At 43.8% G+C, this 16,247-nt stretch overlaps 1 protein-coding gene across 4 annotated transcripts in view; it reads right to left on the bottom strand.

The window, feature by feature from the left end:
• Positions 1–283: 283 nt before the first annotated feature.
• Positions 284–16,247, bottom strand: part of LOC120790065 (partitioning defective 3 homolog) — a 320,005-nt gene continuing 304,041 nt past the window's right edge. For 3 of the 4 annotated variants that reach the window (XM_040127340.1, XM_040127335.1, XM_040127336.1), the window contains 3 exons: positions 14,177–14,297; positions 6,184–6,311; positions 284–1,623 (listed from right to left, as the gene is read on the bottom strand). In XM_040127340.1, the coding sequence (XP_039983274.1) occupies positions 1,194–1,623; positions 6,184–6,311; positions 14,177–14,297 (679 nt within the window). In that variant the 3' untranslated portion in view covers positions 284–1,193. The remainder of the gene's footprint in view (positions 1,624–6,183; positions 6,312–14,176; positions 14,298–16,247) is intronic. The other variant, XM_040127337.1, reaches the window with a different exon arrangement.

Genomic DNA, 16,247 nt, shown 5'->3' with positions numbered 1-16,247 from the left:
CATAATCACAAGGAGAAAACAAAATCAGCTCTCTTTTATCAGGCCAATGGATAGGCCCATTGCAGAGCCGATGTGGTTTCCCATTAACAACCCTGATGAAACATGCAGCGAGGAACAGCTCAGACACCTAGGGTCCAACAGGCTGCGGTTACGGCCAAATAATTCAAAGTAAAGCTGGGGCCAGAGCCATGGCGGCAAGGTCTCTGTTTCTTACTCCTCGCCACACATGATGACAAACACACACACAGACACACACACACACACACACACACACACAATGGGTGCATTCATTTTAATGAGGTGCATTAATTAATAGCCCAGACCTGACCCAATTTATGCTGCTGGATTCCCTGGGTGGGTGGGGCAGGGTTGGAGTAAAGGAGATCTAAAGCAGTCAGAAGAGAGGAACAGAGAATTCGGGATTATCGTATTAAACACAAGAGGGGGTTGGAGAGAGGACACAGATTCAGGGTGGTGGTGTATCTGAAACTAAAAGGGACATTTCTCTGATCTGAGGAGGGTGAGCCGTCATGCCCAAAGACCCAGCTCTGACTCCGCAGTTCACACAAGCTGCTTAACCTCCACACTCTGTTCACTGCATGCCAACTCCTGCCAGCACTTACACCCACGTACACATGCACAGCAGTGCCTGACAAAGTCCCACTGAACGGCAAAAAGAAGCCTCATTCACACCGGCATGATATCGCCTAAGATCCCCACCAGGACCCAAGTGGTACAAAAACATGCCTGGGCTGTGTCTCGTGCTTGGTGTTATGATGTTTAGGTCAGAGTGCCGTCAGATGTGGCGACGTAGCGATGTCTGCTCTGCTGAATGTGTCAAATGGATGGGTCAAAGCCGCAGACCATGAGGCCAAAAATGGGGCTGGTGCCTACAAAAAGTGAACCGTCAGTGGACTAGAAGGCACTTACAGTTAACACATAGTTGATCTGGATTGTGGACAATATAGCATCTGAAATCATTTATTTTTGATAAAGCTAAAAAGGATCACGGTTCTTATCGTAAAGAAATCTTTTTTAAAATATTAACAGTTTATATCAACAGTCCCATGAATGTTTCAGCATTTTATAAAAAAAAAAGACTTATTGCCCACTCTGTATTTTTCCCTGTTAGTTTTCCCTACAATCAGTCCGCATCTCCCAAAACTACCACTTTCCAGGTCCATGTTACTGTCTCAGGAGTAAAACGGCCTCCCTTTCTCCGAGCCCTGAAGCCTGCTGAGCTTGGCGAGCTGAGAAGGAGATGGGGGCACGTCCTGTCTATAGGGGCCCTTGGATTGAGGTGGGGACTGCACTGGGGCAGAGCCAGGGGCCTGAGTGTGATCTCTGTTGTGGTCGTAGGTGCTGCCGCTGGGGGTCTCTTGTGCAGAAGGCAGCCTGGCCTTGTTGGCCTCCTGCTCTCTGCGTCTCTGCTCCTGCCTCAGCAACTCCTGAGTCTCTAATAGGACACGGGCGTTGAAGCTGGGAGTTCCCAGGTAGCCGTTACGTGATCCCTGGACGCCGGAGTAGCGAGGATTCTCCTTGGACGTCTGGAATCCCTCCGCTGGCATGTGCACCTTGTCCCATGTGTCCTGGGACACTGTGCTGGGGTTCTTGCGAGATTGCCTAAACACACAGAGACAGGTAAAGAGGTCAGCCACGCTGCTGAGTAAGTCCACTTTAAACAACACCGGAATCTAAAGGGAAGAGAGGAGAATAGCAGTTAACTCTGCTCAGAAAAGATTGCTTGCTTTCTGCGTTGGGCCCTGGTTCAGCACGACTGAAGGGTAATTCAGAAGAAACTGCACTTTAGCAGAGAATGTGGTCATTTTCACGTTTTGTGATTAAAAAGGGATGTGGTGGTGGCGCTGAGTTAAAATACCGAAAGCAACACGAGTGGCGGGATATGTATGTGAATCCAGTGACATAATGACCGCGACATGCAGGGGACAGGAGACAAACGGAGGAAGCCTGAAGCGCCCGCAGGATTATTAGCTCCACATTGTAAACAAACACAAATCTTAAAACCTCCCTGAGAGAAATGGCTGCTCTAATCCATTAAACTCCTTTTTTGGAGATGCAGACAGGTTCACTTACAGCATAGACGGAGTAATGGCCAGCCTCACGGCGTTATCCGCCTTCCACCCATCTTCAGTCTGCCCGCCAGCCTCTACACTGACAGGACGGCCCTAGACACGCACATGTTATCTCTCATACAAGAAAAACGAAACCAGACGCATGCCTTCCGCCACACTTGCTCCCCTTTCCAGAAATTGCCCCTGTAAAGCCGCCACTGGGAGCTGTCAGGATTTTGGCTAAAGTGTTACGACTCCTCCTCCATTATTAGGACCCATTAAGGACGACCTGCGATGGAAGACCCGTGACCGTGTCTTTTGCATCAGCGGTGCTGAGAGTAATGTCATTCACACCCGACCCACTGCGAGCTCAAAAGGCTTTTGAGCTCACAGTGCCCAGGGCTGCAGATGGAGACAGGGGCCCGGCATGCTTTTAGGCTGGATGAATCTGATGTCTTGATTTGTATGTGCTGTGATGTAGCCTGGCAGAGAGAAAACGACTTAGATGATTTACAGTACATGACTGAGCCACAAGTAAAAACTTTAAATTCTCCAAAGCTTAATTTATAGTTGACATGAAGGGGTTACACCGTAGCTACGGAGACGATGCACGTAGCTACGTAGCAGCGAATGTGCACCTCCTCAAAAATGCACTACAAGTTCGGGCCACAGCGACCACCAAGATACCACTTGGGGATCACAAGAACAGCTGTGATCGGCTGTTTGCGTTTTCTCCTACAGGTCTCTCACGGCCCCAGAGATTGTTGTCGGTGAAGATGGTGTCGCGGACATTGAAGAAAGGCTCAGTAATCTGCAGTGTCTGAGTAACACACATCTAGCAAAATCATCTCCCCTGCAAAGCATCTCCACTCTATATGGATGAATGAATTACAGCGATTGCACCACGGTAACGGTGACAAGCCGAGCTAATACTAAGTTACGTGGATTAACTCCCGTCCCATGAGTACATGCATAGCCCATTATCATCAGAAAGTAAAAGAAATAATTATATTCTTCACGGTTACTGTGAAGAATATAATTAAAACACAAGACTGCCTGATCCTGTACAAGACTATGCATCTGATATCAGTGGGTGAAACCTAAGGTGTATCTACACCGAGGCAGGACTCCATTTAACCCCTTGTGTCAAGCGCAAATCAGGCTTAAAGATTTCAAGCAGTGTAGGCAGTGCTTGTACATCAGTTGCTCGGTAGAAAATGTAACTATGTCTTTTTCTTCTTCTTCCTCGTTACTTCAACTCTCCCTTGTTTAACTTTTTTTTTTCCATCTAAATCTGATTTCTCCAAGTAATTCCAATGATAATCCCACTATTCCAGCATTACTACTGGAAGCCCTTGTGGTCTACAGTATTTATTTGTATGTGTGCATGCATGCATGTAGAGTGTGTGTATGAATGAGGGTAATTGGCGGAGGGGCAGCTGCAGGGCCAGACTGCAGAGAGAGCCCTACCACATGCTCCGTATCTGGGTTTCGCTGTCTGGGCGAGCCGCCATGCATTTACATGAGCAGCCAGCACCGCTCATGAGGGAGCTGCTTGTTTAGAAACGAAAGATGCCTGTTGCACAAGGCAGCGGATCTGGTTTTCCAGAATGACCTTTTAGTTTTTAAAGCAGATAAGAGAAGAAGGGAGATGTTAGGGGAATATCTTTGGTGGCAATGAGAAGAGAGCAGAAATGGCATTGTTCCACAGGAATGTAATCATGATTGATGCGTCAGGGGAGTTAGTTCTCTTATCACCTCTGCTCCTGCGCCAGAATATGTCACAAAGTAGATTAGTTACATTTACAGAGGGAGGGGATGGGAAAATACACCATGCCAAAGACTGGGGTAAATTTAGAATGACAGAACATAACAAACAAAGCCGGGAAGTTGGCTTGCAGAAAAATTTGAGGCCGCTGTGTTTTTCTTTAAAACAGCTGGGAAGAATCAGGGTTTATGAGCAGGAGGAGAAAGCACACACACATACATACATGCTCAGATATAAAACGATTAAGGGAAAAAAACACTGCATGCAACGGGCAATGGAGCATTTGTTCCGATATTCTACAAATAAATTGTCGACAAACGTGGAATAATGTTTTCTTTGCAGTGTGGAACAAAGTCGTTTTGGCTGAGGAATGCAAGAGCTGCATAGGTATATGGGAGCGCTACCGGCATCTCCCTCTGGCCACAGTTCAGAGCCGTATCTTGACCACATTCATGTGTGTGTTTGTGTGTATCCTTGTGAGTTTGTCTCTCTCAGGCTAATCAGTGGGCTCTCTGTGCTACTAACACACCCATTCCTCTCCCTGCGCCTCTCGCCCTCCACTGCCTGTCACCGCTAATCCTGCTCCGACAACAAGCCTTCATTAGTGCTCTTTCAGTCCTCACATCCCAGACAGCGAACTAAGCCTGGCCTTCATCAGATAACCAGCTACCACGGCTTCTTCTGGAGGCTCTTTGGGAAGGAGTTTTTTTCTTGGGGTGTGTCCCCTTTCGGCTGAACAGCTCACTGCTCAGGCTTCCTGTTTTGGAAGAGAACGACAGGATGAAGGGGATCCAAAAGAGAGGTGGCTGGAGTTAGGGGGAATTGTGGTTATTAATCTGGGGATGTGAGACTTCAGCTCCTTAATGAGGAGCCACGCTAGACACAAGCTCTAAAAAGGCTTAGCCAGGGTCAAATGTCAAGCCTGAGCTCATACGACTCTGTGCTAAAATACGCTATGAGATTATGAGAGGAATGCATATCAAAGGCCATCCTTGCCGGGCTTCTCGGCCCGCCAGGCCAACTTTCCCAAGAGAAGCAACTCGCTGAGAGGGGAGGGCTGGAGGCAACTGTCACATCACATGAGATGCCAGCAGATGACACCTATGAAGGGAATGCATAGATTGGTCTGGCTTACTCATGCCAATTGATTACAGGTCCGTGTGGGTCACAAATCCATAGCCCTGGACAGGAACATGTTTTAATTGACCTGACTGTGACTGTTCAGGGAAGCAGAGCAAAGAAGGATGGCTGTGAATCCATGATTGCTGTTTGTGGAGGGAAAGATTGAAATCACGGGAGAGCGGACTTACTTTGGCCAAGAGACCACACACATATAGCGGGTATACACACATTAAGTGTTCTGTCTTTGTTTAAACGGGCAAAGCAGCAACACTTCAACAAGTCAGACTTCACTTTCAACCTGTACATTTCACAATACAAAAAAAACTCACACTGGATTGTTTTCAATGTGGAAATATTTAACAGTGAGAGGAAATAATGTTTATTTTATTACTGTGATGCAATCCCTGTGTTAGTCAGTCTAATAAAAAATTAGCAACTTTAGTGACTTTCTCTTTAAATATGTAAAGCTTAAAATGTGGACATTTTTTTGTGGTTGGCTTTGCAATTTGCATTGACGAAAGTGCGATTAGAAAGCTTCAGAGGGCTGGTAAAGACACTTTACAGAGTGATGGCAGGAAATGCAAATACTGATGCTAAACCCCTTTCCCCCCGAGGCCTCCAGATGTAAGATATGGTAAGCTTTATTGGCATCTCTTTGACAAATATGCAAGAGAATCGAAAGATGATGATGAGGAAGATAAAGAGCAGCAGTAGCAGCTCTGAACTCAAGCTGTGTAAGGAGAGAGAGTGCCAAGAGAAAATTCCTTCTAAAACATGATATTAGAGCTGCAAATCATAAAAGAAGTGTTGGGGAGAGGGGGTTGACGCCTGTGACAAAGTCACCACTTCCTCAGGGTCAACATTGACTTAATGAAGCTGAATATCAGTCAAATTATTCCAAGTGATCACATTAAATGATTTCATTCAAAGAGTTTTGCAAAGAATCATTTCAATGTCTGGACATGAGTTGAAAGTGTTTTTTGATTACTGGCTTCGTGGCCAAGAAGACACTTTTGCAGAAAGTGCGGAGAAAAAGGGGTAAAGGCACAAATATGAAGAAAGGAAACTGAGGGAAATCAAAAAAGTCGAAAACGAAGAGGTTGAGAAAGGGCAGGAAGTACGTGATGAGACACAGACTGGGCAGGAAGGGGGAGAGAGTGAGATGGAGATAGACAGGCGGAAAGATGGAATAAAGAAGGGAGAAGAGGAAGGTTGTCTCACCGTGGCAGGGAGCTGTACTGTTTCTGTGCTTTCTGGAAACCATCTCTGTCCTCCTGCTTCTGTTTCTGAACCTGAGTCTCAACTGTCACCGAATGACGTCCGCTCTGTGTCTCGGTCCCGTTGCTCACCTGTAGCATCCGCCAAATGAAACAAGACAAGGTACACGCAGTTAAGGCCGAGTAAAACGGAGAGACACAAAGCCAAACATTTCTGTCTGGGTGCAGACACACACACACACACACCCACACACACACAGACACACACTCTTAGATGATGGAATATATGTCCCTCGGCACAGCAGGTGGTTTGACAGTATGATGCCTCCTGTGGGCTGCCCTCAGGGTACGGGTTGTTAGCAGGTGTGATTTCATGATGACAGTGGTGCTGAAAAATGCACCTGTGCCAGTGGAGGAAAAGTCCCTGGTAACCTTGTTAAAGGCATAACTTACTAGAATTCAAGACGCTACTACTATTGCTAAAATTCTGAACACGGGGACCCAGAGAGCTCCGCGCACTGCATCCTAAGAGAACACGTGCAAACGGACAAAACCCGCGCAAATTAAGAAAACGTCTCCGTCAATTTGACAACACATGTGCTGCAACTACTCACAACGCAACCAAATACAGGAACGCGCTGCAAGTAGCACAGACGTCAACAGAGGTGTTTCCAGGGGACACAAAAAGGTGAGGAACCTGGTTTGTTGTTCAGTGCTTTGTGACTTTTGTCACTGAAGACGGCAGTGGTGTTGGACAATGGGCTAAAATGAGCCACTACGTAAGTTTCATTTGGTTTATTTTCACACTGTGATTGCAAGCTTCAGATATTATTGCAGATATCTGCTGTTAATCCAGTTTTTAGCCTTTTGCTTATTATTAGCCTGCTAATTCAAATAATCTGACGGCTTTAGCTCATTTTCTAACACCATTGAGGATTAGCCACCTTCAGTAACTTCAAAAGTCAACAAATCTAAGTGGCATTATCATTTTAACAACAGTCCTATCAAAAAGTCTCAAATAACTGACTCCACTGACCCAAAAATGAAAGCAGTTTTTTTTTTTTTTTCTGGAAAAATGGAAAAACATTTGAAAAAGTCGGGCTGTCTTTGAGGACTCCACACGGACGTGCGGGGAGACTTGGATTATCATGCAGGATGTAGTGATCATATTACAAATATTTTATAACAATTCAAAATGAATTTCTCATTACACTTCACAATCAGCCTTGGACCGACCACATTATTATCAGGCCTTCATCTTTGGATTTTCTTTTACTACTAGTTACTTTCTGATGATAATGGGCTATGCATGTACTCATGGGACTGGAGTTAACCCACCTAATTTAGTATTAGTTCGGCTTGTCACCGTTACCGTGGTGCAATCGCTGTAATTCATTCATCCATATAGAGTGGAGATGCTTTGCAGGGGAGATGATTTTGCTAGATGTGTGTTACTCAGACACTGCAGATTACTGAGTCTGAGTCTGAGTCTGAGTCGGGTGCTGAGAATAGCAGATGTAAAAGCTAAATTCACTTTTAATCAACACATACTGTGTATTTCAGAACAAAGTACACACCACTGGTGTGCTGAAGACATAAACTATAGATGAGTTCTACCAGTATCTGCTTCATTCCGCAGATCTGTCTGTGAATCGACTATACATCACTAACCCGTACCAGAGTGTATGCATGCTGGTTACGTGATCCTCGACAGGGCTGACATGGAGATATCATCTCCCTCAACACCAACACACTGCTAACGAATTGGCTGATGAAAAAAACACGGCGAGCCAATTAAACAGAGGCAAGCTGAGGAGGTGTCATGCGTGGGGCTTGACTGAGTGTCGGTTTTCATAAGGCCCGGAGGGTAATATGGTAGGCAGGTGGAGGTGTTGATGGTTTGTGTGCATAGGTTTCTGCTTAAATAAATATTAACCAGTAATTTTCACTATTTTACCTGCCAGCTGAGCTTTAAAACTGAACGGAACCTCTAAAGAATCATTGTGTCCGGGAAATACATTTTTTAAAATGTGGAAACTCTCTATGTGTGTATGTGTTTGTTTGTGGGGCCAGTGGTAGAAGAGGGGTAATAGTAAATGATAGAATGGATTGATGGGGTAAAGGTGTGTTGGCATATGGAAACTTCTCATGTTCTCGAAATGGCTGATTTCCTCCTCACTTGGGCAGCTGCAACAACAGTGCAATTACATTTCACCCAGCCTCAATAACAAGTCCATTCTCAAGCCCTCCAAGTACTAAGAACACAATCGTATTCCACGTGGGTGAAGTGAATTGGATTCATATGTTTCGGGTTTTGCTGCAACAACATGTTTCCCCAGCTCAGAGAGGGTAGCGCACATAAACGAATATCAGATGAACTGTAAGGGAAAAGGAGAAATGATTTTACTGGGGCCAGATTCGGTGGTGGGAAAATAATTAGTCACGTACAATGAAAGTTTTTAATGTGATCTGAAAGGAAGTGGTTAGGAATCCGGAGGTGCTTGACGCTTCGCTCTAAAACTGAAGGGGTTGAAGTGGATGACACCATGCCAAGAGAAATGCATGAGAAATAGCCAGGAGAGAAAATCAGTCAGTGTAATGGCATTATCCAGGGAAGGAGAATCGGATTATTCCATGTTAGGCCTGGAATACAATGCCACATAAAACATGACATTTGTTGAAATCGAATCAAAGAGACGTCCGTGTTCGTTTTTATCCAATAATGTGAAAAATGATGTCAATACGGTAAGCTTTTATCCCTCCCTTGTTTCCTTGGTGGTGTCACAGACAAATCAGGGAGGAAAAAAAAAATTCTCCACCTGTTTAAACATGGGAGCAGTCACAGACGGCGAGCCAGGAGGAGACATAATCATGGAAATTATTTGCAGCTATCAAAAATCCGGCATCAGGAAAGCACGTCGGCGTGAGCGGAGCTTTAAAAGTTCAAAACATAAGCGAGACAGCCAAGCTGTGATATTTCTTGGTTCGGAGCTGGTCGCAGACCTTTTCGATATCAAAGCAGGTTGCTGTGACTGGTCAGCACTAACATATGGCTTTGTTCCCCGCATTCCTCACGATGCTATATTTGTAGGCCACCGCATGGGGAACAGTTTTAAGAGAGCAGCCGTGCTGTACACAAACAGACATATGGAAAATATTTAAGCTGCTAATGGGAAGACAATATGAGCAGAAAGTGAGCGAATGGTAGAGAAACTACCCCAGCTGGGTAATGATTCTCTCTAAAGTCCTCATGTCGACCCAATTCCACCAATTTATTATAAGCAAGCCCAGTCCATTTGTGGTTACTTGGGTGTGTAGCTCTGGGCAGAATATCTGTCTGAGAGCAAGCAGTGTGGTCTGCCATTTCCTGGTTTCTGGCCCAGGAAACCGTGCCGAATGGGACGTTGGATTGGTTATCTCCGTGTCACTTGAGGACTCCACAGCACGCACGAAAGGCAGAACAAAATGTTGTAGTCTCATTTTTTGCGGAGAAGATATGGGCGTGGATGAATGTGCGAGGTAATAGTGCTGAAAAATACTGGTGTGTAATCACTTTGCTCTCCCTTCCTCCCTCTGTTATCTATCTTATGTGTTAACACAGTTTTGTATCTAAGTAAATTGAGTGCAATAGAAGTGCTGGATGCGTAGGCATGCATGCATTTGCATATATATATATATATATGATAGGTGATTGAAATGGTAGCAAAAGTGCAATGACAAAGCCCAAAAGTCCAAGGCACATCTTGAAGGAAGAGAATCCTTTGATCTCTATGAGAAAAAAGGAAAAAAAAAAAAAACCTCATAGATATAATCAAGAGTGACTAGAGGATTTGTCTGCTGCTTTTCAGACCATGTCCAGAGTCGCCTGGCTTGCCTTTAAAGAGTTTTTATAATGTAAGACATTTACTATGCAACAATATGTGTGAAAATGTGTGTTCTTGTTTCAGTCTTGCAAGTACGATTACAGACAAAATGAGTTCAAATCTCTGCTTTTAACGATTCATACTGTTATTGACATTTTTAATTAAGTGATGCATCGTTTTGTGTTGAACCTCTCTAGCACAGCGCCACCTGTTGAAAAAGTTCAAATACAGTCCTGCTTTGCGGCATCAAATAACGCACTCCGTGAATTGTGTGACTGGTTACAGCCGGGGGCTCACACACTGTCATGGCACAGAGCGACGTTGTCGTAACTCCAACCCTTAGCAAAAGACTGCAGCTAGAAGTAGCTTATTCTTCACATGAGCACAAACACCCACCAACATGAGAGCACCATATTCAGAGTAGACATAACAAAAGCTTGTAGACACACGTATCCTGGTAGCAGGAGATAGAGCAATTCAAAATAAATAAGAGCAGTACAAGCTGCTGTTGGTGCGTTTGGTCCAAGGCACCAGCATAGCACTCAAACTGGTCTGTGTGGTCAAATTGATTTTACTGCCTCAGACAGGAGGCGAGAGAGAAAAAGGCAGTTCTTTGGAAAATACACGGCGCTTTATGATGAACATCTGGAAATTCCCTCTCACAGAGGAGCAGAGAGGGAGGGAGAGAAAACATGCTGGCTCTAATTGTGTATCTTGGCTCGGGGCTACACGATAGACAGGGCTTCTCGTGTCCTAGTCATTATTCCATTAAGGAGGAGCTGGGATTCAAGGACTGACCTCAGCAGTGCCATTTCAGGCGCTCACAGCGGACATACCTGAGGTCAGTCTCCAACACCCCAGACACAAGCTGGGGTCAATCCCACACATAGGGAACCTCAGACCTCACGCTGCTACAAATGCTCCCTCTGTACCCGTTCCTCATCATGAGGATCATTATCTTGTACATTTTATGTTTTTTCCAACAAAAGGGAAATATTTTGAAGAGGTAACAAGAAGGTGACCACAGAAAAAAAAAAAAAAACTAGATTAATTGAAAATATTACTTTGGTTGAGTTACAAAAACAATTTTTCAAACCGAGAAACAGCATTTTCACCTTTAGGTCCATTTACTAGCTGTTCTGCAGCTTTCGATTATTAACATTTTGAAATTTGAACAACTACGTGGCAACTGGGCAGACTCCATCTGCCAATGGAGATCATATGATATGGTCATAAGCTACGCAAAAGCTACTAAACGGACCCTGAGGTGATATTGTTTTATCAATATTGCTTATATTGTCAATGTTATTAGGGATTACCTAATATCTGGATAACTTATTGAGCCAATCTGAGCTAATCCTGTTTGTTTTTATAAGAAATATACAGTATAAATAATACATCAGTAATGCCTTGAGATGCTAGCAGCTGCTCTTGTTCTTGCTTGTACTGCAGATCTGTGTAGAAGTCATTACGACGTAACCTTGAGTACTCAGGGACAACGTGCATCAAAGTGCAGTTCTGCAGATTTTGATGTGGGAGGCATTTCCCTGCTTTCTTGAGCGTCTTGCTTTTTCCTGGTTACCGTCACTTATTTGTAAATTGAAACATTCTTCACTGAATGTTTGGAAAAACCAAAAAATTGGAGGTCACGGAGGACACAGAGGTTTTAATTTTCATCACTGTGGACAACGTTCAGCAATGACACAGAGTGAAATCCACAGTAAAAAAAAAAAAAAAAAAAAGTGAAACATATCAATTTCTGTACGAAAAGTAACTGTAATAGGTTGAACACGGGTCAAAACTCTGTCCAAAAATGCTTCTGACGTCAGAAATGCCTCCACCTACACTTGGGAAACCAACAGCCAAAGAGCTCATTCTCTGAAAGTAACACAGAGTTTTCAGTTTCATAATCACTCCAAAAAAAGTTACAGTTAAATCAAGTCCACTGTAAGTGAAGAACAACTTCTTGTTCCTGTTTCTGCACGTACATCTTAGAAGGTCTTTTCACCAACACATCCAACATAAATGCGTCACATGCTTTTTTTTTTGCCTCCTTCTTTTCTTTCCAAAGGTTTCCTTGGTGTCATTGTTTAAACGCTTGACCCATTTGAAATAGAGCCATATCCATTTTGCTTTTGAATGACACTAACACAGGATTTCCTTTGACTTCATCTAATCAGTGTCAACACATAACATGGGTAACCCTGTGTCTTTCTTAACAAGCTCTGCTATTGTGAATCCTTGTTCACAGGAATAAAATAACATGAAAGAGCGCTAATAAAATAGACTTCAATACTCCAGGGCTGGCCCCATATCCTCTTACCAGTGGAATAGCAGGGGTATGCTCAACAGTGTCAACAATCACATGCAATTAGGAGCTCAGAGGCTCAGAGAGACAGACTGGGACAGCTCAGTGCTGAACAAACAGTTAACATCTCATTTTGACAGTGAGGGTGGGAAGAGAGAGAGATTAAGAAAACAGGGGAGTAAGACGTCCGCTTTGAGTGATTTTCAACCAGCAGTAGGACTAACGCCGAAGCTAATCCACAGCAAATGAAGTCTGCCTTTCTCCGAGCAGGAACATGGGGCAAAATACGCTGTTATGTCTAAACCAAACTCACGTAGGCAGCAGGAAAAACAGCAGAAGACGTCTGCCACTTCGACACCAATGTAGTTGACAAGCTGAAACTTACAATTCTCCAGAAAATCTGATGCCAAACATTTTTACTTTCAAGTTCTGACATTTTGACCCATAATTTAGGGAACAGCTCCGCTTGGTGCAACAATTAGCCATTTTTCCTCAGGTCAGAAAAGTCACGCGACAAAAAATATACAATTCTTTGACCTCTACTTTGTTTCCAACCTGCTTATACAAGTTTGGCTCCACAGTTTAAAACAAAGAGGAAGTATCACCCAATGAGCGATATCACGGGGTAAAATAAAGTGAAATAAAGTGTCTTTACTTAAACTCCAGGGACAGTTGAACGTTTCATGCACAGCAGGGAGGAATACGAGATCAAGCCTGACTGAATTAGCAAAGGTATTAACTTGATTACATTTTTCCAATTATGAAGAGTAAATCCCATTGTTGTTACAGATCAATCATGGAAGAGGAGAACAGCTTAAAAAAAAAACTCCTCTAAAATTTTAATTTAAATGTTTTTAATTTAAAAATCCGTTTAATCAAGTCACATGAAAATTAAAATGACAGGGTGCCTCACTGTCATCCAATTCTCTCCCCTAACTTTGCCTCAGAGTCCTGACTAGTCACTTGTCATCAAATGTCTCCCTGTTAATTTCCTCTCCGCCTTCCTGCCATATTTCCAAGATAGAAAGGGCACAGACAGAGATGAGTAATTAGCAATTTCTTCCCAAGGTTGGACCCCGAAAATACCAATTAGTCAGAGAAATAGTTTTAGTGACATGAGTCGGATAGTGACGGTCCAAAAGGATGGCAGTGTCAGACGAACGTAGATGGCGTTCTGGGCTTCATCCTGTGTTATGTCAATGTTTATGAATTTCTTTTAAGTAACATTGTTATTATCTTTGTCCCTGGTTGCAAGAATTTATGACACTATTTAACTGTAGTCTGCAGATGTAACTAAACATCTTCTCCTGGGAATGATGAAGGAAGCAAATTGCATTTGTGCTCCGGGGTTTTTTTTTTTTTTCTCTCACTTTCTATCTCTAACATCGGTCAGAAAGAATAAAATTTACTGGAACATTTTCATCTGCTGTGTATTTGATCGAATCAACTGGGTAATAGCGATAAACGTCGACAGAATTCCAAAAACATATATGGTTTCTAGAAATGGTGAAATACTGAAATATTGATTTGTTACTGCTTGTTGCTAAGAAGCAATGATGTTATTATGCCATGTTGTGGAGTAGTGCCCAACTCTGACTGAAGTAAGGTCAGGTCAAAAGTAAATATTCACACAAATGAGATTCTCCTTTATTGATTGCCAAGTTCTGCAAGTAGCTGGTGGCTCTGGAGATATTTTGAGTGTCCAGCGCTGCATCAGGGAGAATTATTATTGGAGCTTTCAGTGCAGGGAATTTTGGAGGATGTCTTTCTGGGTCTGTGTGGCTCAGCACCGCTCTGTTGGAGCGGGGCTCCTATAAGACACTCACCCAGGACTGGTCGAAACTGTAGGTGTGCTGATGGTCCTCAAGGTCCTCCTCCTGTTTGGCCTGCTGGAACTCGTGCCTCAGCTTTTGTATCCGGTCATGGTTACTGGGAGCCAGCTGACTGCTGGGGAAGAAAGACACAGGAGGTAAGACAGTGGGACTAGTTGATTTGAATCCAGATAGCACACCAAGCGGTTATTTTCCAGCAAGCCCTCACTCAGAAATAACACCTGGCACATTACTCTAGCTAGCATGTTGTCACAGATGCTTTTTCATATTTGAATAATTCACTTGACCACCCTAACACCTGTCCAAATTGTGTGGAGGACCCTTTGATCTGACAGTCGTGATTCCCTTTCGCATACCTCTGCCGGCTTTTTCTTCCTGCCCTCCCTCTTTCCATCCATTGCTCCTTAACATCCTTATAACTGAAAGTGTCCCCCGTGCACCATCGTAAGCGATGTATGTCCCTTTTAGACTGCAGGAGAATGTTGGCCTTTTATGGTACGCAGTCATTAAACACTGTGGAAAACCCTCATTTACATCCCCTTCATTAAAGGGCTTTGAGGGGCCTGTCAATAGGAATCAATAGCCTTCCTTCAGCTTAATCAGGCTCTCGTTTTATCAGCAGCTACAGAGGCAGCACATGACAAAATGCATAATTATGATGAGACAACCGGCATGATAATAGGCCTGTATTTATGCATACCACAGGATGAAAGTGACCAAAGGTTAGGAATTTGTGCTGGGAGGGGATGGGAGCTCGGGGATGTAGGGAGTGGGATGGAAGAAAAGGGAGATAAAGGTAGGCGGGGTGGTCTCGGGTATGGTGCTGAGTGAAAATGGGAGCATGTGAGAGAGGGGAAAGAAACAAAGTCAGCCAGGATGAAGTAACCGAAATCGCCAGTGAGGCAAGAAGTACAGGTGTATGAAATGATGAGTAACGAGAGACATGGCTTGACACGAGGATCGGTGACCCTGTCATTGTGCGTGTCCTCCGGAGTAGCACTTACAGGTGGCTTGCCAGCAGTGGAAGTGATTGCTTATCTGGGCCCGGCTAATTCTGGGTACAATTATAGTGATAATTGCAGATTAGAACAAGCACACTAGGAAATGCTGCCAATCAAGCGTCATTAAAAGCACAATAAATAGCAGCTCATAAAGGATGCACGGATCTCAGTGTGTGCCCCTGAGTAGCACTTGGCGAGACACGGTTATCGTGTTATTCGTATTGCCTGATCAAAATCAATTGTATTAGTTATACTCCACTTGATTCCTATAGCTTTATGTGTGTGGGAGTGCAGGGAGCGTACATTAAGACTTATGTGGGTGTGGGCAATTAAGTGGCTCACTGGGGTGTGAGGTGGCTTATGCTTTTTTGGGTGTGGGCTGATTGTGAAGTCCTTCTATTACTGTTCATTGCAAAATCAAAGTCTCCTTTCTATTTGGATGACATTGCTTAAATAGCATGCGCAATGTTTAAAAAATTTAATTATATGTAGAAAATCTATGACAACATTTTTAGGCTCATAAAAGAAAAGATTCCACTGACGTTTTTATTAATTTTAACTACAAAAGTAACACAAGAGTATGAAACCATTATCAGCTTCAGAAAGAGCCCCCTACATGCACATGGAGTACATCTGTTTGTTAATGCAAAGGTTTCTAGATCTCTCCGAAGATGTGCTGAACGCAAGTGTGTTTGCCTTAGTTATAGGGTACATACACTCACAGCGTGCAATTGTGAAGAAAAAATAAAAACACATCTGCAATTCTGAATTAATTTTCTTCATGTTTCCTACTGCTAATACATATGCTGAAATACAGTAAGGGCCATTGTCCCTGCTTGTTGAGAGTGAGGTTTGACAAGGCTGTTATGGGTGGAAACACGCCAAACACAGATCTGGGAAGTCCAATACATGCAATTAGCTTAATCCCCGAGGCTGGTCAAAGAGAAGACCAGGCTGACTCTAAACAAACAGCCTCGTAAATTTTTCTCTTTGACCCTCCAGGGAGGGTCAGTGCTAGCATCAGCATCTCAAACATGCACCACTGGGCTAAAGGAACCAGAGGG

The sequence above is a fragment of the Xiphias gladius genome, chromosome 5, assembly GCF_016859285.1.
Source record: "Xiphias gladius isolate SHS-SW01 ecotype Sanya breed wild chromosome 5, ASM1685928v1, whole genome shotgun sequence".
NCBI classification, from domain to species: Eukaryota; Metazoa; Chordata; class Actinopteri; order Istiophoriformes; family Xiphiidae; genus Xiphias; species Xiphias gladius.
This window is presented reverse-complemented; position numbering and strand designations above follow the sequence as displayed.